The 24,820-nt window shown below is 54.0% G+C and overlaps 1 protein-coding gene and 1 long non-coding RNA gene across 30 annotated transcripts in view; one reads left to right on the top strand and one right to left on the bottom strand.

Moving 5' to 3' along the window:
- NRXN2 (neurexin 2) overlaps positions 1-24,820 on the top strand; it is a 253,023-nt gene that overhangs the window by 43,924 nt on the left and 184,279 nt on the right. For 22 of the 29 annotated variants that reach the window (XM_074957988.1, XM_074957993.1, XM_074957992.1 and 19 more), the window contains one exon: positions 15,579-15,647. The exons of the other annotated variants lie outside the window; for them this stretch is intronic. In XM_074957988.1, the coding sequence (XP_074814089.1) occupies positions 15,579-15,647 (69 nt within the window). The remainder of the gene's footprint in view (positions 1-15,578; positions 15,648-24,820) is intronic. 29 annotated transcript variants of the gene reach the window in all.
- On the bottom strand, positions 249-20,017 carry LOC141990613 (uncharacterized). Its single transcript, XR_012640213.1, has 3 exons — positions 19,992-20,017; positions 1,426-1,512; positions 249-683 (listed from the first exon to the last, which is right to left on the bottom strand). It is a non-coding gene; the product is annotated as an uncharacterized LOC141990613 (long non-coding RNA).

The following is a 24,820-nucleotide window of genomic DNA, read 5'->3' as shown; positions in this document are numbered from 1 at the left end:
CATCAATGAGGCAGTGACGGGGCCAGTCCAGGCCCTATGGCAGACTCCTTCTCTGGCCCCCACTTCAAGAGGGCACAGAAGAAGTAGTATGTGCCAGCAAGCAGGTTCAATTACCTGTACTGGTGGGGTCTGTAGCGAACGAAAGGGAGAAGCAAGGCCAGTTGAGTGCTACCCTGCAACAAAAAGATGCTAAGAAACCGGACTCTTTGGAAGAAAGGTTTATTCCATGGGTAGCCTCCAACTGTGTGTTGCCAATCAGCAGGCTCTGCTGGGGAGATGTGATTTTATTCTCTGGGACTCCCTGAATAAATTGAAAGACTCCCTGCTCCAAGAGTCGAGACAGGAGTTCACCGTGCTCTTAGAAGAGGGTAAAAACTCGGCCAGGATCTTGGCAGCTCTGGAGGTTGCTGACTTGGCGGACTGGACAACGGCCTCCGTGGTCACCATGAGGCGCAGTTCCTGGCTCCAGTCCTCTGGCCTTCCCCACAGGGTCCAAGAGTCCATCCAGGACCTCCCATTTGAAGGCTCCTCCCTATTCTCGGAGCAGACAGACATGAGACTTGATGGACTGAGGGACTCGAGGGCCACTGTGGACCTTTAGGCCTGTATGCGCCACCTGCCTCCAGAAAGCGCTTCAGGCTCCAGCAGCCTCCTTGGTTCTCGGCAGCTCCAAGAGAGGAGCCCTACAAAAGCAAAGGCAGAGGTTATAAACGATGCCAACCACACCCGTCCACCTCAGCCTACCAGTTGGGGGGTCAGAGATACTCCAGTGAGCCCAAGTACGCTTTCTGAAGGAGTGCGCGAGGGCGCTGTACCAGTCACCATTTCAGATCCACCCCCCCTTCATTTTTGGACCATCTGTCGCTCTTCAGCCCAGCTTGGGCATCCGTAACATCAGACCAATGGGTCCTGAGCACAGTGACAGTCAGATATACCCTTCAGTTTCTTTCCACCCCTCTCTTCCACCCCCCATCCCTGTCCCTCTTCAGGGACCCTTCTCATGAGTAGCTCCTTGTCTAGGAGGCACAATCCCTCCTGCCTAAGGGGGAAGTTCCTCAAGACTTGAGAGGGAAGGGGTTTTATTCCCAGTATTTCCTAATCCAAAAGGGTGGCTCCAGCCCATCCTGGACCTGTCTCACCTCAACAGATATCTCAAGAAACTGAGGTTTCTCATGGTCTCCCTGGCCTCCATCATTCCCTTCCTGGACCCACTAGACTGGTATGCTGCCCTCAATTTAAAGGACACGTACTTTCACATTTCTGTCATCCGTGGCCATGGAAGATTTCTCAGGTTTGTAGTGGGTCAACGCTATTATCAATTCACTGCCCTCCCTTCGGCCTATCGGCAGCCCTGTGGGCTTTCACAAAGTGTATGGAGTTGTAGCAGCCTTCCTCAGGTGGCGAAGTGTACAGGTCTACCTGTACCTCGACAACTGGCTGATCAAAGGTCCGTTGCAGGCTCAGGTACAGAACAGCATCAGCACGCTCCGAGCCACCTCCAGAGTGCTGGATCTGCTGACCAACGAGCAGAAGTCAATTCTTGCCCCGGTTCAGAGAATAGAATTTATTGGAGCAGAGCTCGACTTGACCCAAGCTAGGGTCTTCCTGCCAGAGGCCCGCTTCCAGACCTGGTACCAAGGTCATGGACCACCCAATCACAACAGCTCAGGTCTACCTCAAGCTACTGGGTCACATGGTGGCTTGCACTTACGTGGTTCAATATGCAAGGCTGCGCCAGACCCCTCCAGATGTGGCTAGCACCAGTATACTCCCCGAGCAGACCCCACTTGGACTCAGTACTTACAGTCCCTTGCCTGGTCCTCACCTCTTGGGCTGGTGGAAGGAGCCAAGATCAGTAATGATGGGGATACCCTTTGTTACCACACAACCATTGGTGTCTTTAATCTCAGATGTGTCAGACCTAGGGTGGGGAGCCCACCTCAGCAACCTCAGGACTCAGGGCCTCTGAGCGGGAAAAACTCACCCTGCACATAAGCATCAGGGAGCTCAGGGCAGTACATCTGGCTTGCTATTATTCCTTCCCCAGGTCTCAGGCAAGGTGGTTCAAGTCCTGACAGACAATACTGCAGCCATGTTCTATATCAACAAGCAAGGAGAGGCCTGATCCTCTGCCCAGTGTTAGGAGGCCATCGCTCTATGGGGATTTCTGTGCGAGACACTCCATTCATCTCGAGGCGTCTCATCTCCGTCCATATTGGTGGGTCACCTCAGAAGATCCTTTTCCTCTACAACAAGTAGTCTCTTCATCTGGAGGTCATCAGTGTCATCTTCCAAAAGTGGGGGCCTCCCCACATGAACCTATTCACCACCAGGCAGAACAGAAAATGGCATCAGTTCTGTTCACTGCACGGGCACAGTACAGGCTCCCTCTCTGACGCCTTCCTGCTCTTGTGGGCAGGCCACCTACTGTACACCTTTACAATGATTGCCTTGGTTCACAAGGTTCTCCTAAAAATCACACGGGACAAGGCAAGAGTTATCCTGATAGCACTGATGTGGCCGTGCAACATTGGTTTGGTACACTTTTGGACTTCTTGGTGATAGCTCCACCCTGCCCAGACTTGATTTCACAATTTCCACGGCCAGTTGCTTCATGCGAACCGAACCTCCCTGCACCTAACTGCATGGATGCTGCATGACTGAACCCTGAAGAACAGGCCTGCTCGGAACAGGTTTGGCAGGTCTTGGCTAGGTAGTAGAAAGTCTTCCATCAGGGCTACCTACTTGGCCAAGCGGAAATGTTTCACTTGTTGGGCCTCCGAAGAGGATCTCTCTCCCGCCCAGTCTTCTCTTCAGTCTATCTTGGACTGTTTGCTCCACCTAAAGCAGCAAGGTGTGGCCCTCTCATCTATTAGCCATCTCAGCCTTCCATCCCCCCAGTGAGTGGCAGAGCCGTGTTCTCCCACGGAATGACCATCCAGTTTCTCAAGAGTTTGGAAAGACTATCCTCAGATTCGTGAACTGGCCCTCCATGGGACTTAAACCTGGTCCTGTTGAGGCTTATGGGTCCCCCCCTTCAAGCCATTAGCATTGTGCTCCCTGCTACTTCTCCCCTGGAAGGTCGCCTTTCTGCTGCTGATAACCTCAGCCAGAAGGGTCTCTGAGATCAGGGCCCTTACGTCAGAGCCACCTTACACGGTGTTCTTCAAGGACAAGATCCAATTGCGCCACCATCCGGCCTTCCTGCCAAAGGTGGTGTCACAATTCCACACCAACTAGGTCATTTTTCTACTGTCTTCTTCCCAAAACCTCACAAGACCTCTGAGGAATGTTGGCTTCATATGTTGGATGTTAGGCGGGCCCTCGCCTTTTATGTTGAGAGGACTAAGCCCTTCCGCAAGTGCACATAACTTGTTGTAGCAATAGCAGAAAGAATGGGAGGGCTACCTCTGTCAACCCAGAGAATCTCGTCCTGGATAACTGCCTGTATTTGGGCTTGCTACGAACAGGCCAACGTCCTACTGCCAGCCATTGCGACTGCTCATTCCACAAGAGCCCCGGCTTCGTCAGCAGCCTTCCTCATGCAGGTCCCAATCCAGGACATCTGCAGAGCTGTGACCTGGTCGTCGGCCCATACCTTTGCATCCCACTAGGCCATCACCCAACAGGCCTGTGACGATGCCCATTTCAGGAGAGCAGTGTTGAACTCAGCAAGTCCATGAACTCTGAGCCCACCTCATGAGGTACTGCTTGTGAGTCACCTAGCATGGAATGGACATGGGCAAGCACTCGAAGAAGGAAAAACAGTTACTAATCTTTTGTTAACTGTTGTTCTTCGAGATGTGCTGCTCATGTCCATTCCATGACCCGCCCTCCTACCACTCTGTCCGAGTTACCGGGAAGAAGGAACTGAGAGGCTGTGTGGAGCCAGCAGCACCCCTTATACCAGTGCATATGTGCACGGCTCCAAAGGTTGCTAGAGCCAGCCCAACAGATACTACTAAGGGAAAAATTTCCGGCCACAGTGCACATGGCGTGCACACACCTAGCATGGAATGGACATGAGCAACACTTCTCAAAGAACAACAGTTACAAAAGGTTAGTAACCGTTTTTTCTTCCATGGACTCAGCTACCCCTGAGACTCCTTCATACCTCAAACCTTCAATATGCAGGCTAACTCGCCACTAGGATAACACCCCCTTATGAAGAGCTTGGGGTGTGGCAGGGTGGCTAATGGCAATGAGGATACGGAGGTAGAAATTACCACATCCAAGGTGGAAGTCAGACTCAAACAGCTTAATGGGACTAAATCGGCGGGGTGGGACGGGAGAAGATAATCTCCATCCAAGAGTATTAAAGGAACTGGGACATGAAATTGCAAGCCCAATAACAAGGATTTTTAATGAATCTAAACTTGGGGTTCATACCCTATGGCTGGACAATTGCTAATATAGTTCCTATTTTTAAGAAAGGGAAAAAAAGTGATCCAGGAAACTACCGGCCTGTTAGTTTGATCACAATTGTATGCAAGGTCTTGGAACAAATTTTGAAAGAGAAAGTAGTTAAGGACATAGAGATGAATGGTAATTTGGATAAAATACATGGTTTTACAAAAGGTAGAGCGTGCCAGACCATGAGAAGTTATATTGAGAGGATAACTGATTTTTTAGACAAAGAAAATGCAGTAGATCTAATCTACCTGGATACAGTTCCACACAGGAAAGTATTAGTTAAATTGGAGAAGATGTGGATTAATGTGAAAATTGAAAGGTGTATAAGGAACTGGTTAAAGGGGAGACTACAGTGGGTCATGCTGAAAGGTGAACTGTCAGGCTGGAGGGAGGTTACTAGTGGAGTTCCTCAGGGATCGGTCCTGGGACCAATCTTATGTATCAGTTTTATTACTGATCTTGGCACAAAAAGTGGGAATGTGCTAATAAAATTTGCGGATGACACAAAGTTGGGAGGTAATGACAATTTGGAGGAGGACCAGAATATAGTACAAGAAGATCTGGATGACCTTGTAAACTGGAGTAATAAAAATGGGATGAAATTTACTAGTGCAAAATGCAAGGTCATGCATTTAGGGAATAACCACTAGAATTTTTGCTATAAGTTGGGGACGTATTAGTTGGAAGTGACAGAGGAGGAGAAAGACCTGTGTGTATTGGTTCATTACAGAATGACTATGAGCTGTCAATGTGATGGGGCCGTGAAAAGGGATGCAGTCCTAGGATGCATCAGGTGAGGTATTTCCAGTAGAGACAGGGAAGTGTTATACAAGGCACTGGTGAGACCTCATCTGGACTACTGTGTGCAGTTCTGGTCTTGCATGTTTAAGAAAGATGGATTCAAACTGGAACAGGTGCAGAGAAGGGCTACTAGGATGATCAGATGAATGGAAAACCTACCTTTTGAGAGGAGACTCAAAGAGCTTGGCTTGTTTGACTTAACCAAAAGAAGGCTGAGGGGAGATATGATTGCTCTGTATAAATGCATCAGAGGGATAAATACCAGGGAGGGAGAGGAGTTATTTAAGTTAAGCACCAAGAACACAAGAACAAATGGCTATAAACTGGCCATCGACAAGTTTAGGCTCGAAATCAGTTGAAGGTTTCTAGCCATCAGAAGAGGGAAGTTCTGGAACAGCCTTCCAAGGGGAGCAGTGGGGGCAAAAAAACCTAACTGGCTTCAAGACTGAGTTTGATAAGTTTATGGAGGAGATGGAATGACAGGACTGCCTACAATGGCGTGTGGCCCATTGGTGACTGCCAGTAGCAAATATCCCCAACGGCCAGAGATGGGACGCTAGATGGGGAGGGCTCTGAGTTACTTCAGAGAATTTGTTCCCAGGTGTCTGTTTGGTGAGTCTTGCCCGCATGCTCAGGGTCTAACTGATCACCAGATGTGGGTCGGGAACGAATTTTCCTCTAGGTCAGATTGGCAGAGACCCTTGGGGGTTTTCGCCTTCCTCTGGAGCATGGGTCACGGGTCACTTGCAGGTGTAAACTAGTGTCAGTGGTGGATTCTCTGTAATGTGAAGTCTTTAAACCATGATTTGAGGACTTCAGTAACTCAGTCAGAGGTTATGGGTCTATTACAGGAGTGGCTGGGAGAGGTTCTGTGACCTGCAATATGCATGAGGCCAGACTAGATGATCAAGATGGTCTATGAGTCTGAGAAAGAGACACCCCTACACCCATCCCCTCTTCTTGGGATAATCCCCCTGCCAGGCACAAACATCCTCTGTCTATCTCCCCGATATTTCCCCCTGCCTCCAGCCAGATGCCTCCCTACACCTTTATCCCTGCATGGATGGTTCCTTCCCCCCAAAAAGAAAGCCATTCAGAGACCACTCCAGTAGCTATATCCCTCCCCCATCCACAGATGTGCCCCACAGCCATCTCTCTCCCCCCTGCCAGATAACCTCTCCCCACATCCAGAGAAACCCCCATGGCCATCTTCCCCTCCACTCCCTTTCTATAATACATGTCCCCCCCACCCCCCCAACCAGAGAAATCCTCCATGGCCATTTGCCCTCCCCAGCACAGAGACTGCCCTAGACACCCCCACAGCCGCCCTCTTTCACCCAGGCATACCCTATGGCCATCTTTCCCTGCCCCTCTGATGACCCCACCTTCCAGGGACACCCCCCCATGGCCATCTCTCCCCTCCCAGATATCCCCACCCTCACAGCCAGACAGCCCCCCTGTTACGGATCCACAGGCTACACCTCTGGCTTTGGAACAGTCTCTTGGATAAAGTGCCAGACCCCAGGGCTCTCACTGTTCCTCCAGGGCAGGCCACGTGGCCTCCCACCTGCTGAGACTGACCCTCTGGGGTCCAGCCCTTCTGCTTTCCCCCCTGAGCTCTGCCCAGCGAGTCCAGCTGAGACAGGCTCCTGGCAGAGCCTTGGCCACCCCTCAGGACTGATGCCCCTCAGCCGGCATTTCCAGTGACCCTCGAGCAGTGTCCCCAGGGCAGCCGGTTTATTAGTCACCTGGCGCCAGCAGAGGCAGCCTGTGGCTTAGCACAGAGAGCTGAAGGTTAAAGCACAGTCCATTCAGCTCAGCCCTGAGCCCAGCCCTGGGGTCAGGCTCTGTCTGTCTGTCTGCCCGCCTCGGTCTGTTCCCAGGTGGGAGCTGCCAGCTTCCTCCAGCAGCCAGCGCTTCACCTCCAGCTCCCCCTCCCAGTCCTTTCTTCTCCAACTGGGGTCTGGGCTCAGCTTCTCTGCTGGGAGTGTGGATCTTTGAGTCACTGGGGCTGGCCTGGTCTCTCTGGCCCCTTGTTGTTCTGGGTCGGTTACAGCTGGTTCCTGGAGGGCTCTGTTCATTCCACCCAGACAGGGAGGTGTCACTTGCCCCTGTGTCTCTTAGTCTTCCCTGAGACAAACTTAATCCCCTTTTCCCTCACTGGGTAACAGTGCAACATATAAGGGAAACTGAAGCACACACAGGGGTCACAAAATATTACAGAAAATTCTCACTTTGTCACAACCCCCCATTGCCATCTCCCACTCCTGGATAGCCCATTACCCCGCACATCCAGAGATACCCCCCACAGCCATCTCCCTCCCCAGATAACTACCTCCCACCATCATAAGAACAGCCATGCTGGGTTAGACCAATGGTCCATATAGCCCAGTATCCTGTCTTCTGACAGTGGCTGGTATCCGATGTTTCAGAGGGAATGAACAGAACAGGGAAATTACAGAGTGATCCACCCCCTGTCGTCCAGTCCGAGCTTCAGGCAATTGGAGGCTTGGGGACACCCCAAGCATGGAATTGCATCCCTGCCCATCCTGGCTAATAGCCATTGATGGACCTATCCTCCATGAATTTATCAAATTATTTTTTGAACCCTGTTCAACTTTTGGCCTTCACAACATCCCCTAACCCCGACGGACTGTGTGTTGTGTGAAGTAGTACTGACCTGTGTTTGTTTTAAACCTGCTGCCCCGAGGTTCCTGTGCTAGGTAGGGAAGGGTTATGAAAGGGGTAAATAACTTTCTCCACACCAATCTCTTTAATCTCTCCTCATACAGAAGCTGTTCCATCCCCCTAATAATTTTTGTTGCCTTTCTCTGTACTTTTCCCAGTTCTACTATCTCTTTTTTGAGATGGGGTGACCAGAAGTGCACACAGTATTCAAGTTGAGGGTGTACGAATCCAGAGATAACCCCACAGGCATCTCCCTCACCCCTGGATAACCCCCTGTCCTCATTCAGAGACAGCCCCATGACCATCTGCCCCCTGATAATCTTCATCCAGTGATACCCCCATTGCCATCTCCCCCCATCAGATAGCCCCCTACTCCCCATCCAGAGACACCCCCCCATGGAAGCCCCCCCCCGCATAACTCCCTACCCCTATCTAGAGCACCCCCCCTTCGGCTGTCTCACCCCCAGATAATCTCACCATCCAGGGACATCCCCCCCATTGCTATTTCCCCACCCCCCAGATAGCTCTCTATCTCAGCATCCACACGAACCCCTGCCCTCCCCCACCTCCATCTTTCCTCATAAAGAGACCCCCCCCCACGGCCACCTCCCCCCATAACACCCTCCACCTCCTCCAGAGACAACCCCCAAGCTCGTGGTGTGCCCCCTTGTGTTCACACCCAGGTCTGTGTCACCTGGGCCCCCAATGCCCTGAATGTCACTGTCACCTGCTCCAGGGACCCTGTCTGGGAAGTGGGAGTGGGTGTGGAGCCACCGGGCGTTGCTAGGGGCATCAGGCTGGGTGTTATCGGGTTGGGGTAGGGAAACACATCAGGAAGACAGTGGAACCCTGTCGACAGAGAGATGCGGGAACCTTTGGGCGTTACTGCAGTAACAAGGACCCACGCTACGGGTTACATGGGGGCGTGTCCTATGCTGGGGTATGATTGGGGGAGGGTTATCTGTAGGGGGCTGAGCAGGACCCAAGCAATGGGCCCCTCCCCCGACTCCCCCATGATGAAGCATCCTGAGAACCACCAAGGATATGAGGGCATGTGCGTGTGTCCCGGGGGTACGGGCCCCTGCAGTGACACACAAAGGCGGTGTGTCCTGGCAGCACAAATTCTCACATTGGTGTGTTGCCTGGCAGGTGGGACATAAGCTCCCAGTCAAACACGAAAGTGTGTGTGTGTGTCCTGGCACTACAGACCCTTGCACACACACAGGAGGGCGTGCGTGCGTGCAAGCATAAGTGGTACAGACCCTTGCCCTGAGATCGTCTGCATGTGTGTCCTGGCTGTAGGGACATGAGAGTGTACGTGTGTGACTTGGTGGTACAGACTGGCGCAGTGAAACATGAGGATTTGCATGTGTGTCCCAGCAAAAGGTACCTCACACTCATACACAAGTTCATGTGTCTGTGATCTGATGGATATGGACCCTTGTTGTTAGATATGAGGGTGTGTGTGTCTCCCAGTGGTCCTGACCCGCACATGCACACACAAAGGCCGGTGTGTCATGGAGCTGTGGACCCTTGATCTGAGACATGAGAGCATGCTTCTCTGTTCCAGCAGTACAGTCATAAGAGCAGATATGTGTGTATCGCGGTGGTACGCACCCTTGTGCTCCTACATGAGGGCCTGCGTGTGTCAACGATATGGACCTTCCCATTCACATGGGGGCTGGCCTCTGCATCCTGGTGGCACAGACTCTGATTCTAACACACAGGGGTGGGGGTGCATTCCGGCTGTACGGACCCTCAGTCAGACATGAGGGCGTGTGTGTCCTGGTCCTGACAGTACGGACACAAATTCAGAAGTGATGGTGTCCATGTGTGTCTCAGCAGTACAGGGGGAGGGGGATAGAGTGGATTAGTGCAGTGGTTCTCAAACTTTTGTACTGGTGACCCCTTTCACATAGCAAGCCTCTGAGTGCGACCCCCCCTTATAAATTAAAAACACTTTTAAAATATATTTAACACCATTATAAATGCTGGCGGCAAAGCGGGGTTTGAGGTGGAGGCTGACAGCTCAGACCCCTTGTGTAATAAACTCGCGACCCCTTGAGGGGCCCCGACCCCCAGTTTGAGAACCCCTGGGTTAGAGCTGCAGTGGGAGCCTGGATCCAGGACTCCTGGGTTTTATCCTGGCTCTGGGAGCCTACCTAACTATGGATAAAACAGTAGTCTTTTTTGACGCCTAGTAACCAGCCTGGACAGGGAGAGGGATTGGCTGTCGGATGGGCTAGGCCCAGCCACAGCTCATTAGTCACACAACGTGGTTGGGGCTCTTTGGGACCTGGTTCTAGGAGAGCTGCAGCTCAGAGTGTGAATGGGCTCTCCTGGGGCAGGTGCTTCCTGTGCAGGGGTTGTGGGGTTGACAGAGAGGTACCCCCCCCCAATGCTGTCTGGGGCACTACGGCAGGACAGCACATTCCTCTGGGGATTCTTGAGATGCCCCATCACAGGAAAAGTGGGGGGAGGGGCCCATTGCTTGGATCCTGCTTAGCCCCCTACCGCTAACGCTCCCCGATCATACATGTGGTATGGGACATCTTCCCATCACACCCAGTGTGAGCTCATGTTGCTCCCAGTAACGCCCAGGGGTTCCCCCATCCCACTTTCAACAGGGCCCCACCATCTCCCTGTTCTAATATCTGATGTGTGCCCCTATCCCAACCCCTGATAACACCCAGCAACGCCCGGTGGCTCCACACCCTCCCCTGCATACTTCCCAGACAGGGTCCCTGGAGCAGGGTGATGAGGGCATTCAGGGCACTGGGTCCCAGGTCCACAGGCCCTCATGTGTCAACACACCTGGGCTGGGGGGACTCTATCGTGGACACGGTTATCCAGGGAGGGGGAGATGGCTGGGGCTGTCTCTGGCTGGGAGGTAATGGGTAGAGGGACAGAGAGGAAATGGCTGTAGGGACGTCTGGCTGTAGGGGCAGGGAGGTACCCCAGGGAGGGGGAGAGATGGCCATAGAGTATGTGTGTCTGGCCGGGGGGGGGGATGGAGTAATCCTGGGGGAAGATGTGGGGGAGTGTCTGTGGCTGGGGCATGGTGTAATCCCCTGGGGAATGGGATCTCTGGTCAGGGCTGGGCATGGACAAATTGGAGGATTGGGCCAAAAGAAATCTGATGAGGTTCAATAAGGATAAGTGCAGGGTCCTGCACTTAGGATGGAAGAATCCAATGCACCGCTACAGACTAGGGACCGAATGGCTAGGCAGCAGTTCTGCGGAAAAGGACCTAGGGGTGACAGTGGACGAGAAGCTGGATATGAGTCAACAGTGTGCCCTTGTTGCCAAGAAGGCCAATGGCATTTTGGGATGTATAAGTAGGGGCATAGCCAGCAGATCGAGGGATGTGATCGTTCCCCTCTATTCGACACTGGTGAGGCCTCATCTGGAGTACTGTGTCCAGTTTTGGGCCCCACACTACAAGAAGGATGTGGATAAATTGGAGAGAGTCCAGCGAAGGGCAACAAAAATGATTAGGGGTCTAGAGCACATGACTTATGAGGAGAGGCTGAGGGAGCTGGGATTGTTTAGTCTGCAGAAGAGAAGAATGAGGGGGGATTTGATAGCTGCTTTCAACTACCTGAAAGGGGGTTCCAAAGAGGATGGCTCTAGACTGTTCTCAATGGTAGCAGATGACAGAACGAGGAGTAATGGTCTCAAGTTGCAATGGGGGAGGTTTAGATTGGATATTAGGAAAAACTTTTTCACTAAGAGGGTGGTGAAACACTGGAATGCGTTACCTAGGGAGGTGGTAGAATCTCCTTCCTTAGAGGTTTTTAAGGTCAGGCTTGACAAAGCCCTGGCTGGGATGATTTAACTGGGAATTGGTCCTGCTTCGAGCAGGGGGTTGGACTAGATGACCTTCTGGGGTCCCTTCCAACCCTGATATTCTATGATTCTATGATTCTATGGGGTGGGGGGGTCTCCTGCTGGGGCATGGCGTAATCCCCGGGGGAATGGGATCTCTGGCCAGGGGGATGGTGTGGGGGGGACTCTGGTTGAGGGAAGGTGTATTAGGCAGCAGGGTTAAAACAAACACAAGGCAGTACTACTTCACACAATGCACAGTCAGCCTGTGGAACTCGGTGCCAGGGGAAGTTGTAAAGGCCAAAACTATAACAGGGTTCAAAAAAGAATTCGATACACTCATGGAGGATAGGTCCATCGGTGGCTATTAGCCAAGATGGTCTGGGGTGCAGCCTCATGCTCAGGTTGTCCCTAAGCCTCTGACGGCTAGAACCTGGAACTGAACGATAGGGGATGGTTGGATCACTTGATGATTGCCCTGTTCTGTTCATTCCCTCTGAAGCACCTGGCATTAGCCACCGTCGGCAGACAGGACGCCAGGCTAGATGGACCATTGGCCTGACCCAGTATGGCCGTTCTTATGGATGGTGTGGGGGGCTGTGTCTGGCCAGGGGGATGGAGTAATCCCAGCAGGATGCTGTGGCGGGGGGGTCTCTGGTCAAGGGATGGTGTAATCCCAGGGGGATGCTGTAGGGGGGGGGGTTCTCGCCGTGGGGGGATGGTGTAATCCCAGGTGGATGTTGTAGGGGGGTTTCTGGCTGGGGGTGGATGGTGTAATCCTAGGGGGATGCTGTAGGGGGGTCTCTGGGCGGGAGGGATGGTGTAATCCCTGGCGGATCTTGTAGGGGGGTTTCTGGCTGGGGGATGGAGCAATCCCGGGTGGGGGGTGGTGTCTGGCTGAGGGATGGTGTAGGGGGTGGTGGTGGGGTAGTTAGCCTGTATCGTGAAGGTCTGAGGTATGTAGAAGTCTGTGGGGTGGCTGGGTCCATGGTGTGAATAGTTTTGGGGAAGGAGCATTCCTCCAGCATTTCCAGATGCATGTTCTGTGCTGGGGGGCTGTATCCCACAGGGCTGCAACTCACCCAAGTGAGGGGACATCTCCCTGCCCCACTTTCCCCATCTACTCTCCCTCACTGCCCTCAGGATGAGGGGGAGGGGCAGTCAGAGCACCGTCCTGTTTCTTTACCTATCTGTCTCTAGTCTTCCCTCTTCCTGGGTCTCTAACCCCCCTTCTTCCTGCCCCCCATGCCTGCTTCCCCACTCTGGGGGATGGGATTGGGGAGTACCCAGGGCCCCAGTGCATACCCCAGCCTCTCCCAGTCAGTCCTAAGGCCAGATCCCCCCTCACACTGGTTCTGAATTGGGATAACCCAACATGGCTACTCCTGAATTACACCGGGGAATCTGTCACTTCGACTAGGGGGTTAGAGCAGGGGGCTGGGTGCCAGGACTCCTGTGTTCTATCCCCACATCTGAGAGGGGCCTGGGCTCCAGTGTGCTGGAGCAGAGAGGCGGGGACTGGGAGGCAGGATTCCTGGGTTCTTCTTCAGTTGTTGCACTTGGTTGCTCTGGGCCAGTCCCTTCCCCCCTCTACCTCCCCATTCAGGCCCTGCTGCCAATGGAGTGAGTTGGGCAGGTTTGAGCAGATGAGTGAGGGTAAGGCAGCACATCATCCCCATTCTTCAGGACTGCGGAGGCAGTCCGACCCCTCGGAGCTACTCAGGTCAGCTTCACTGCCCCCCGATTTCCTCCCCCTACTGCTCTCCCCTTGCTGCACATGCCTCTGCCATTTGCTCCTTCCTGCCCCAGGGCACCTGCCTGCCCGCCCGTCCACAGGCATCTCTGACTTTGGCCTCCCTCTTCTTTCTGATTCATTCATTCTTTCATTCCTTCGTTTTCTTAGGTTCACTCTCACATTCCTTCTTTGTTCTTCGATGCACTCACTCGTTTACTCCTTTCTTCCTCCTTTCTACTGTATCCATTCGGTTTTTGGCTTAGTTCTTTCTTCCTTATTTCTTCATTCCTTCTGCCTTTCTTTCCAATCCTTGATTCATTCGTACATTCTCTCCTGTCTTTCTCATTTTTTCAATCTTTTTTTTTTCTGATACTTCCTTTCCTCCACCTCTTTCCTTCCTGCTCGAGCTCTCTGTCTCCCTTGTCCTCCTGAACCCCCCCCCACACCCGCTGTCTCCTTCATCTCCCTGAACCCCCCCGCTCGCGACCTCTGTCTCCCATGTCTCCCTGAAACCCCCCCAGCTTGTGCCCTCTGTCTCGTTCCTCTCCCTGAACTCCCCGCCCCCCCCGAGCCCTCTGTCTCCCTCATCTTCCAGAAACTCCCCCCAGCTCGCACCGTCTGTCTCCTTCATCTCCCTGAGCCCCCCGCTCGCATCCTCGTCTCCCAGAAACTCCCCCACATTCGCACCCTCTGTCTCCTTCATCTCCCTGAACCCCCACACTCGCACCCTCTATCCCCTTCATCTCCCAGAACACCCCCCACCCCCCAGCTTGCGCCCTCTGTCTCCATCATCTTCGTGACCCCTCCGCTTGCACAGTCACACTGACCTTCCCCTGCTTATTCTATCTCACACTGACTCCCTGCTGGCTTTCGCTCTCTCACACTGACCCCCCCTCAGGCTCGCTCTCTGTGATACTGAACTCCTCGCTTGTGCTCTATCTCACTGATCCCCCCACTCTGCCTTGTGCTCAGCATTTTTGCCTCTGGCTGCTACTGCTCCCAGTGCCAGATGCCCCACATCCCGGCCTGAAGGGGCAGACACACCTGGGGAATTGGCCAACATGAGCCATGAGGGGGATAGGAAGCAGTGGAGATGCCTGTTCAACTCGGTTAGCCCTCCTCTGGTGCTGAGATGCAGCTGCCTCTGGGGTGGAGCGTGGGGACTGTTTATACACGGGTCCCTCACCCAGTGCTGAGATGCAGCCACCTCTGGGGTCGGATGTGGGGGCTGTTTATACAGGGATCTCCCACCAGGCATGGAGGTGCAGGAGCGTGTGTCCCAACCTTCCCTGAAGGATCAACACTCCCCCTTTGCTGTCTCTGAGCAGGGCTGATGGGGGATGGTTTGGGGATTACACAATATCCCAAAGCGATCTGAAGTGTCACCGGGTGTAGCAGGGTGCCCCAAAGCTTAGGTGGGGAGTGGGGGTGATGGGCCAGTGCCCCCTGGTTCCCGGGCCTTGAGACTTGCTGTATCCTGCCCCCAGGGTCGCAGGGAGAGGCGGGGGTGGGACAGAGGTGCAGACTAATCTTCTCCTCCCTCTATTTGTTTGTCAGGTGCATAGGGGCAATCTGAGAGGCCTTGCCCTGCAGTCCCTAGCCGCAGTCCCAGCTTGTGACCCTTCAGCAACCTCCTCCCCCCTGCACTCAGGAAAAGCCCATCACAGGGTGGGCTGGCCCTTTTAGGGAGAGGGGCTTGGCTGATGAGCTGGAGGGAGGTGGCAGGCGGGTTAGCTAAGAGTGAGAGCTGGGGCTGGGAGAGCTGGGTAAGGGCTAGGCCTGCTGTGGGTGCTGTTCTGCGGGGTCAAAGTGGGGCTGAAATCCTGAGGCTCTTGAGATTGTGGGTAGATACCTGGGCTGGTTTACCAGACTCTACAATAATAAACCAGGGTCCAGTGCTTAGGAGAGACTCTACAATAATAAACCAGGGTCCAGTGCTTAGGAGAGACTCTACAATAACAAACCTCCTGCCATTTCCCCAGCCCTGTGGCTGTGTGCGGGTATTCTGTGGTGGCTGGGGAGGGTGTCCCAGCAGCTGCAGTGTGATAATGGGAGTATCTGGTGGGAGGGTTGTTAGTGCCTGCTCCCTAATCCTGTGGTTCTGCTTTTCCAGTAGGGTCCATTCTGTACTCGGAAGGGGGGGAAGGGAGAGGAGCCGGTGAGGTGCAGCACACATCGAAAGGTCAGTGCAACCTACCGCCCCCAGAGAGACAGCTCCCCACGGGTCCACCTCATGCTTCTCTGCAGTCAAGTGTTCCACTCTCCTGAGGCTGAGATGCAGCCGTGTCTGGGGTGGGGTCTGGGCCCTGTTTATACAGAGACCCCTCTCCAAATGTAGCTACCTCTGGGATGGGGCGTGGGGACAGTTTATACAGGGATCCCTCTGCCAGTGCTGAGATGCAGCTGCCTCTGGGGTGGGGCGTGAGGGCTGTTTATACAGGGACCCCTCCCCAGCGCTGAGATGCAGTTGCCTCTGGGGTGGGACACGCGAGCTAGTTAAAAACAGCGTTACAGGCTAGTTTAGCACAGGAACTGAATGGAGGAAACTTTGTATCTGATAGAAAGCGCAGGAGGGAATTTTAGGGAGGCAGATTTCTCTGGGCTGGGATTTAGCCAGGAAGCTAGGGTTTGCAGCAGGACTCATGGGAAAAGTGCTAGAGGATATTTAATGACCCAGAACAGTCAGGTCCTTGGTTTAAATCTCATGTGAAAGAAAGACCCTTCCAGCAGCACAGTGCCCCCTAGTGCCATGCTGGGGTCAGCACTTACTGCCAGGGGAGAGCACCCCTATTCGGCTACCTTCCCCACTCCCAGCACTACTGCATGTCCTAGCACTGCCTCCAAGAGCAGAATTCTCCCTAACAATTCTCCCCTTGATGTGAGGATGATAAACACCTGGTGTGCTTCACCCCAGAGGCAGCTGCATCTCAGCTCTGGGTGAGATAACCCTGTTTGTGTGTCTCCTAGCGAAACAATTTATATCTCAATTGTTTAAGAGAAGGTAGGATTATTTAGTAGTTAGATTAGTGGTGACTGGGAGCCAGGATTCCTGGTTTCTATATCTGGCTCTGGGAGGGGAGTGGTGCCTAGTGGTTAGAGTGTGTGTGTGTGTGTGTGTGTGTGTGTGTGTGTGTGTGTGTGGAGGGGGGCGGGGGGAATTGGGTTGAGTGTCAGGGTTCCTGGGGGGTTGTATCCCCAGCTCTTCCACTGACTTGATGTGCACTTCCCCCCTCCATGCCCTTGTGCTGTTAACCTCTGCCATATCCAGGCCAGGGGCCTCTACTCCAGGCACCCAATGGAGTAGAGGCAGTTGTTCATACAGGGATCCCTCACTCAGAGCTAAGGTGCAGCTGGCTGTGGGGTGGGGCTTGGGAGCTGTTTATACAGGGATTTGTTGCCTGGCACTGAGATGCGGCTGGCTCTGGGGTGTGGTGTGAGGGCTGTTTATACAGGGATCCTCCAAGCAGCTGACTCACCCCAACCCCCTGGTGGCTACATGCCAGAGATGAGCATACTCTAGGTATTCTCTCCTTCCCGCTTCTTGCTTCCCCCTGCTCCGTTGCAGGGACATCATCTTAGTCTCACTCTAGGGAGCATGAAGCACATGCTGATCCGGCTCTGTTCCATCTCCTTGGCCCTGCTGCCCGCAGTCACGTCTTTCTGGGCTGAGCATTGGAAGCTGTGTGATATACCCAGAGCCGTGGATAAAATCCAGGAGTCCTGACTCCAAGCCCCTCTGCTCTTACCACTAGACCCCACTCCCCTCCTAGAGCTGGGAATAGAACCCAGGACTCCTGGCTCCCAACCCCACTCCCCTTAAGCCCCACTTCATTGGTTGGCAGGCTCTTTGTCCACCACCTATTTGGACTGGTTTTCAGGGTGGTGTCTCTCTGGTGTAGTGTCTGGGAGGGGGTGTAATTCAGGGGTCATGGTGACGCGGAGCCAGAGGCTGAGTCCTTCACTGTGGGGGGTAGTTGGGAAAGTTTGTGTGTGAGAGAGAGAGAGAGAGAGAGGCACTGCATGCACATGTGTCACTGTGACTGTGTGTGACTGTCACTATGTGAGTGTGATAGTGTGTGTCACTGAGTGAAACATACATGTGATTGTATCTCAGGTTTGATAAGGTGTGTGTATAAGCACGTGTGACTGTGCATGTGGGAGACTGTTTTCTTGTGTGTGAGAGCATCATGTAATTGTCTCTAATGTGATAGCGTGTTTGTGTCTCTGCCTGTGGGTGTGATTGAGTGTATGCTTTTATCTCTAGTGTGACTGTATGTGTCTGTGGGTGTGACTGTGTGATTGTGGATATTTGTGGGTGTGACAGTCTGTGACTAGGACTATCTTGATACATGTCTGTGGGATTGTCTCTCTGTGGGAGATTGTGCACATGGCTGATTGTGAGGTTTTGTGTTTGCATTGTTGTGTGATTGATTGTGCATGTGATAATGTCTATATGATAGTGATTGTGTGTTTGTGGATTCCAGTTGTGTAGCTCTAGGTGGTTGTGATTGTGTGTGGGTTATTGTGATTGTGGTTGCGTAGCGGTGGACATACTGCTCGGTGGCACCATGTGCCAGTCCCTGCATTGCAATCAGTCTCCCCCAGCCTGTTTGGAGAGAGCCAATTCCCAGCCTCAATATTTAATTAGGACGTGAGCAATTAATATGTCCCGCCCGGGTGAGGGGAGGGGGGGCTCCCAGGGATCGTTAACATTAATGATGCATTCAATACAAACGAGAGGCCATTAATATACAAAAGGCTCTGATTGATTTTAATCAGGAGGTTCTGGAAGGAAAATGGCTATTGTGGGACAGGCAGGGCTGACAGATGACGCTGCCCTGCATGCAGCTGCCTCTGGGGTTGGGTGGGGGGGCTGTTTATATAGGGAACCATGGCCCTGTGCATAGATGCAGCTGCTTCTGGAGCGGGTTGTAGCAGCTCTGTATACAGAAATTGCTTACCCAGTGTTGAAATTCAGCCACTAATGCAAGAGGGCGCTGCACAGACCCCAACCCAGATCGGGACCCCCATCACTGCTCAGACATACAGTGGGAGGCGGTCCCAGTCTGCTCTGACCGTGGATGTTTTATCCTCTCCCATTTCCAGATGGGGAAACTGAGGCCAGGAGAGGGACAGTGCCATGTGGTTTCTCAGGTGCTTGCAGTCAGCCCTCCGATTCCCAGTATGGGGTGCACCTTGTGGTCGTTCAGTCCACGTAACACCCCGGTAGCGGGGAGCCAGTAATGACGGAAGTAGCGGATCCTTGGTGTGTTGCGGGAGGAGGTCTGTCTCCCCACCTCTTTCCATTTGTCCTGTTATGTATCATTCCCTGAGCTGTGAGCTGTGCCCCGGCCCTCCTCTGCTGCTGGCTCTTCCCTCTGGGAGGCAGGTTAGAGGTACCCCCAAGGGCGTCCTCCTGTCTGTGTAGATTTGGTGAGTGGCTGGAATGAAACGGCATGGGGGAAAGGGAGGGGGGCATCCTGTGGCAAAGTTATTGATAAGGCGGATGGCTGGGCAAAATGTGTGGATCTCTGGGTAGGCTCAGTGTGTGTCTATGCACAGGGACGTGCATGGGGTGTGTCCAAGGAGACTGTGTGTGTGTCTATGCACAGGGAAACGTGTGGGGTGTAGCGTGTGTATGCACTGAGGTGAGTATCTGTTGATGGGCTCAGCCCTGCAGGGCTCCAGGGTCGCCATGTGGCCATGACTCCCTGGGCGTCTCAGGCTGGGGGAGGGATTAGCTATTTCCTGGCCATGGCAACAGCTGAGGGTTGGGGGGCATGCAGAGCCCTCCTAACCACACTGCCCAGTCACCCACATGCCCACAGGAAACTGCTGCTACAGTGGTGCATGCAAGTGATTGGGCTGTGCCCATACACCAGGAGACTGCCAAGAGCCAACAGCCGCAACCATGCAACCAGAGGTGCTGGAACTAGGGGGGTCCTGCTGCACCCCCTGGCTTGAAGCGGTTTCCATCATATACAGAGTTTACAGTTTGGTTCAATGGCTCTCAGCACCCCCGCTACACAGATTGTTCCAGCGCCCCTGCCCGCAACGGGCTCCTGGAGCTGCACGAACACGCCCAGGGCATAGCTGGAGCTGCACACGCCATTCGGATTGCACGACGGCATCCACTCACGCCTGCGACGGCACAGCTGCACCAGCACACGCAGCTGCACAACTGGGAGCTGCAACAGCACAGCCGCAGCCAGCCAGTCGTGCAGTTGCAACTGTGCACTGTGCCCACCCCATTGTGTCCTCATGCGGCTGCAGCAACACCCACACACACGGCTGCAGAGGCAATCACATATGCAACCGAACAGGCTGGTAGACACAACTATTCCCACACCAGTGTCAGGGCACATGCATGTGTTCAGACACACGCACACACACAGTGGAACATGCCTATATGCACAGTGTCTCACTCTTACACACGCACACAGTTTGGGCATATGAAAATGCATAGTCGCTCACACATACACAGCTCAGCTCACACAAAGGCACAATCCAAGTAATGTGCACCTACCTGAGGCACATAGCAGACGGCACAGCACACACAAGAGCCGGCCGGTCCCCGGGGGAGGGCTGTTGTGCGTGCGTGTAAGATATCTCTTGCAGACACTCACCTCATGGTTTATCTGAATTGCCGCACACTTGAAAACTCCCTCCCATCTGTCTCCTTCCGTGCTGGGGCTGGGGCGATATGGCTGGGAGCTGGAGTGCTGGCAGGGAGACACACGGCTCTGGGATTACTAGCTGCTGTGATAGAAATTCTGCACTGCCAAGGAGGTGTGTAAAGAAGGAGCACGGAGCACGTAACTGCACAGCATCACACACAACACATCGCAAACATGACACACTCACACCCTCCACACTACCCTCTCCACCCTACACAAATACACTCACCACATTGTATGCACATACGCCCCCCCCCCCCACAACTCAATCCACGTACATGCTCAGCGCATCTTGTACAAATACACACTCACTTGGGCTCCCAACAGTGCGTACAAAGCACATGCCCCGGTGGCACACACGAACGGCACAGCCTAAAGCACAGGAAATGGTTGCGTGCAGAAAACAAGCCCACAGCCCCCCAACCATGCCTGTGCCCAGTGATGAGCTGCCAGAAGCTGAAGAACCAGTTCCTTCAGTTGCTCCGGGTCTTCAGCGGCACTTCGGTGGCACGTCCTTCAGTTGCTCCAGGTCTTCAGCGGCACTGAAGGATCTGCTGCCGAAGTGCCACTGAAGCCCGGAGCGAGTGAAGGACCCACCGCTGAAGTGCTGCTGAAGGCCCGGAGCGAGTGAAGGACTCTCCCCAGCCGAGAGCTCAGGAGGGATGGACAGGATGGTCCCGCGGGCTGCATGTGGGCCGCAGACTGGAGTTTGCCCACAACCAGTACTAAACCGGCTTCAAAATTTAACAACCAGTTCGCGCGAACTGGTGCAACCTGGCTCCAGCTCACCACTGCCTGCGCCCCACACGCTGTCTAGCCTTGGGATGTCCATATACCCACAGCTTCACCATCAGCCAAAACAGCCCTGCAAAACAGACTCACTGTTGTGTGTGCAAATAGAACAATGGCACAAGAATACATGAAACCATAGCACGCACACAGCTGCAGTGCCGCTGTTTGCAGCTGTTTACCAACAGGGAGCAGGGCAGGAGCGCTGGCTGTGGGGGGAGCTCCCGGCTGCTCTAGCCCTGGCTTCTCCTCTCAAGGGGTGCTGTAGGGAGTAGGGCAGGAGCACTGGCTGTGGGGGAAAGCCGATTTTGCTTGTGGAAGTTATTTCCATCCTGTGCTGTTAATTTTGGGGAGGTTAATGGAGGGTTATGGGCACGTGAGGCAGGAATCTCTGTGGCACGGGGGGAGGGGGACACATGGTGCTTAGAGGTACTGCCCCTCGGTATTTTTCTCTCATGGTGGTGGTCGCTAAGCGATGTTGAGGAGACGATAATATCCCTGGATCAGGCCGCGGGCTGGTTGCCATGCCGACTGGACTCCAGGATGCTGGCGTGCTGGGTCCCTGGGGAGATTTTGGGGGGTGGCGGGGATTAATTGTCCTGGTCGCTCGTATCAAGGAGCTAATGTCTTAAGCTGTCTGTGTGCCAAGGGGGGCAAGGATGGATGTGCCACAATGTGACTGGGGGTGTGAATCCTGCCGCTAGCGTCCTGGGGTGTGGGGTTTTGTGTCTCTAACCAGCTCATGGGTCCAGTGGGGAGGGGGTTGTGGTGAGTCTCATCTTTCTAGCTGGCTCTGGTGGCGCCCAGTGTGTGTGTGGGGAGTCATCTCTCTAGGTCTTTGGTGTGTCTGCTACAAAGTGGCCCTGAAGGCAAAGGTTAGCAGACTGAATTTAGTGCTTGGGGTTGTGGGGGCTTATCTCTGGCCCACGTGATCTGACTCCCTTCCAGTCTGGGGGGGAGACACTGAGACCACCTGATTTTTAGGCCAGTGTGGCTAGAGGGGCAGATTTTGGAAGGGGGAGGTGCCACGAGGGTGTAGCCCAGCTGCAGGCAGCAGTCCGGGGAGGCTGATCACAGCCGCCATGATTCCTGCACTCTGCCTGTGGCTCTGAGGAGGAGTTGATGCCAGTGCGGGGTTAGCTGGGCACCATGCGGCTCCTGGCAGCGAGCGATTGCCGTGGGACCCGGAGTAGGGAGCGGGAACGGCTGGGGTGGCAGCGAAGTGTGCTGCCCACTGGGCGGGGGGCAGTGTGGGCACAGCATTCACACCCACACACACTCTCCGTTTTACAGCCAGTGCATGCTGCATGCTAAAGACCCATCCAACTGCAGTTTCAGAGGGGACATCAGTGGGGGTGAGAGTGCCAACTCTGTGCACATGTGTTTGAATGCACGCACCAATGAAAGGGCAGGTGTGCATGAAGCATATTTGAGTGTGCATGCACACATGAGGGAGAAAGTTGTGCACAAGTGTGTGAGTGTGCACACAAATGAGCACACGATCGTGTGTGTGTGCATACAAGGGAGTTTGGGCATGCATGTGTGCAGTGTGTGGGTGAATGTGAATGTGCACGAGTGTGCATAGGGCATGTATGTGACACTGCAAAATGAAAAGGCATGTTCATATAAGTGTGTGAAATCCAGCCCTGTCCCCAGTGCGGTCAGTGGGTGACTCTGGATTGACCCCGGGGAGCAGAGATCAGAATCCGGCTCTGGCCCCATTGCGGGCAGGGGATGATGTTGATTTTTCTTTCTGTTGTTAAGGGGCTCTTGTTTTCTCTTAGGGTTTTCTCTCCCAGCAATAAAACCCCCCAACCCTAACGAGCGGTGGTCGCTCCCGGCGATAAAGCGCTGTCTATACTGGCGCTTTTCAGCACTAAAACTTTGGTCGCTCAGGTCAGGTGTGGCCGGAAGACTATCATGGCAGGGGATGGGAGGAGAGCAGCGAGAGCTTTAGGGGAATCTTTTAAAGCAATTAGACACTCAAATTAAGCCCTGGTGGGTGAACGGGGATGGGCGGTGCCAGCCGGCAGGGCCCTGAGGCATTGTGTAGGGCCCAGATGGCTGGCATGCCCATGGGCATGATACATTGTGTCTACCGCTCCAGATGGACCTGAGTATGTTTGTAGCAGCCCTGAGCATTGCTGGGATGGGGGGCATTCTAGAGGGTCACCCTCTCACCCCTCCTCCTCTCAATAGCTGTGCCAGGCTCCATCACCCTGTTATTGGGGTGACCTGCCAGTCCCAGAATGAGGTGGGTCACCCTCCTTTGTCCCTCCTCTGATCTGAATGCAGCAACTTATCCTATTGCAGACACCCTGCAGTTTGAAGTGGGAGCAGAGCAGGATTGCAGGCCCCTGCACCCCACTTGAGAGGTGGTTACATGGCAGTGCTGGGCAAGGGATCCCTGTATAAACTGCCCCTTTGTCTCACCCCAGAGGTGGAGGGAAGCCCCAGCATCTCCCAGTGGGGGGCTTTGTAGGGAGCAGGGCAGGAGCACTGGCTGTGGGGGGAGCTCCTGTCTGCTCCAGCCTTGGCCTCTCCCAGTGAGGAGTGCTACGTGGAACAGATCTGGAGTCCCAAGCTAGGGTGTTTGTTTGACCCAGACGCTGGGTTCACACCTTATTTCTGTCCCTAGTTGCTGGAGCCCCACTGGGGTGGAACTTGCAGGCACAGAGCCAGGAGATGGATGGGAGAGGGGGCAGGGTGGTATCTTCCACTCTTCCAGTTTGGGGTAAGAGCTCTGAACATGGGGAAGGTGCTCTGGGCTCTGAAGCCACGTTGGGAGCCAGGTGGGTCCATCCCAGCTCCCCTCCAGATCTCAGATCCCACAGCCCCTCGTCAATTCCAACAAGAGAAGACAGAGGGGAAAAAAACCTGCTGATGACCAGAGGGGATAAAGGAGGGAATTAATTTCATCCTTGTGCCTCCCCACAAACAGCTGCCACATCAGCTGGGGGAGATGGCGTCCCCCTCCTATGTATACGCCACTTCCCCTCAAACCCTGGGCCCGGGAAGGAGTTGGGAATGATCGGCAAGAGAGAGAATCCCATCCTGGGTCTCTGGTTACATGCCAGCCCTGGTTGGAAGTATAGGTAATGGATTTCTTGCCCAGTCACAGAGATGCAGCCAGCTCTAAGGTGAGGTGCGGGGGCTGTTTATTCAGGGTTCCCTCACCCAGCGCCATGGGCTTTATTAACCACACGACACCATGACTGGGAGCAGGGAGCGAAGGAGAATCCCAAAGCCGACTGCTGGGGCAGAGGTTGGTGGGGAATGGTCCTTGCTGGAATTTGTCTGGGACAGAGCGAGGATTGCAAGGTGCTCTGGCTATATGTGAGGGGTAGGGATGAAGGGAGTATGGTTGGATTCTGGGTGGTAGATGGGAACTGCAGTTGCTGCCGCTTTGCCTTGGGATGCTCCAGGGCTGGCCGGAGGAGGCAGGGATGTGGGGAGAGCATAATGGAGTGGGGGAGAATGTTTGTTTTCCTGCTGCAGGCACTGGAAAAGGAAAGAAAATAGCAAATTTGTTCCATTTAAAATGTTCTCTCTCCACGCCCGCCTCGAGGTGCGAACGTTTCCCCAGGACTGGAGTCGATTTTCATTCTCTCTGCACAGGCACAAACATATTTGTACGATAAAAATGTCAGGTCGGAGTGGGGGAAATATTCTGGGTTTACTGCAGTCTCGCCCGCCTGCGGGAAGGCCATTCCAAGCTCACTGCCAGCCATGGGGCAGATCTGGTCCCAGGAGAAATCAGGATGAGTTGTCTCAATAGCTTGTGGGACTCATTATTGTGATAGCAACTATAGGAGCCTGTCACCGCGCAGGCCCTGCCTGAGATATCGTGGGCCCTGTGCAGACACACAGAGACAACCCCTGCCCTCAA

The sequence above is a fragment of the Natator depressus genome, chromosome 7 (assembly GCF_965152275.1).
Source record: "Natator depressus isolate rNatDep1 chromosome 7, rNatDep2.hap1, whole genome shotgun sequence".
Classification (NCBI taxonomy): Eukaryota; Metazoa; Chordata; order Testudines; family Cheloniidae; genus Natator; species Natator depressus.
The sequence above is the reverse complement of the archived record's forward strand: the minus strand, read 5'-3'. Positions and strand labels throughout refer to the sequence as shown.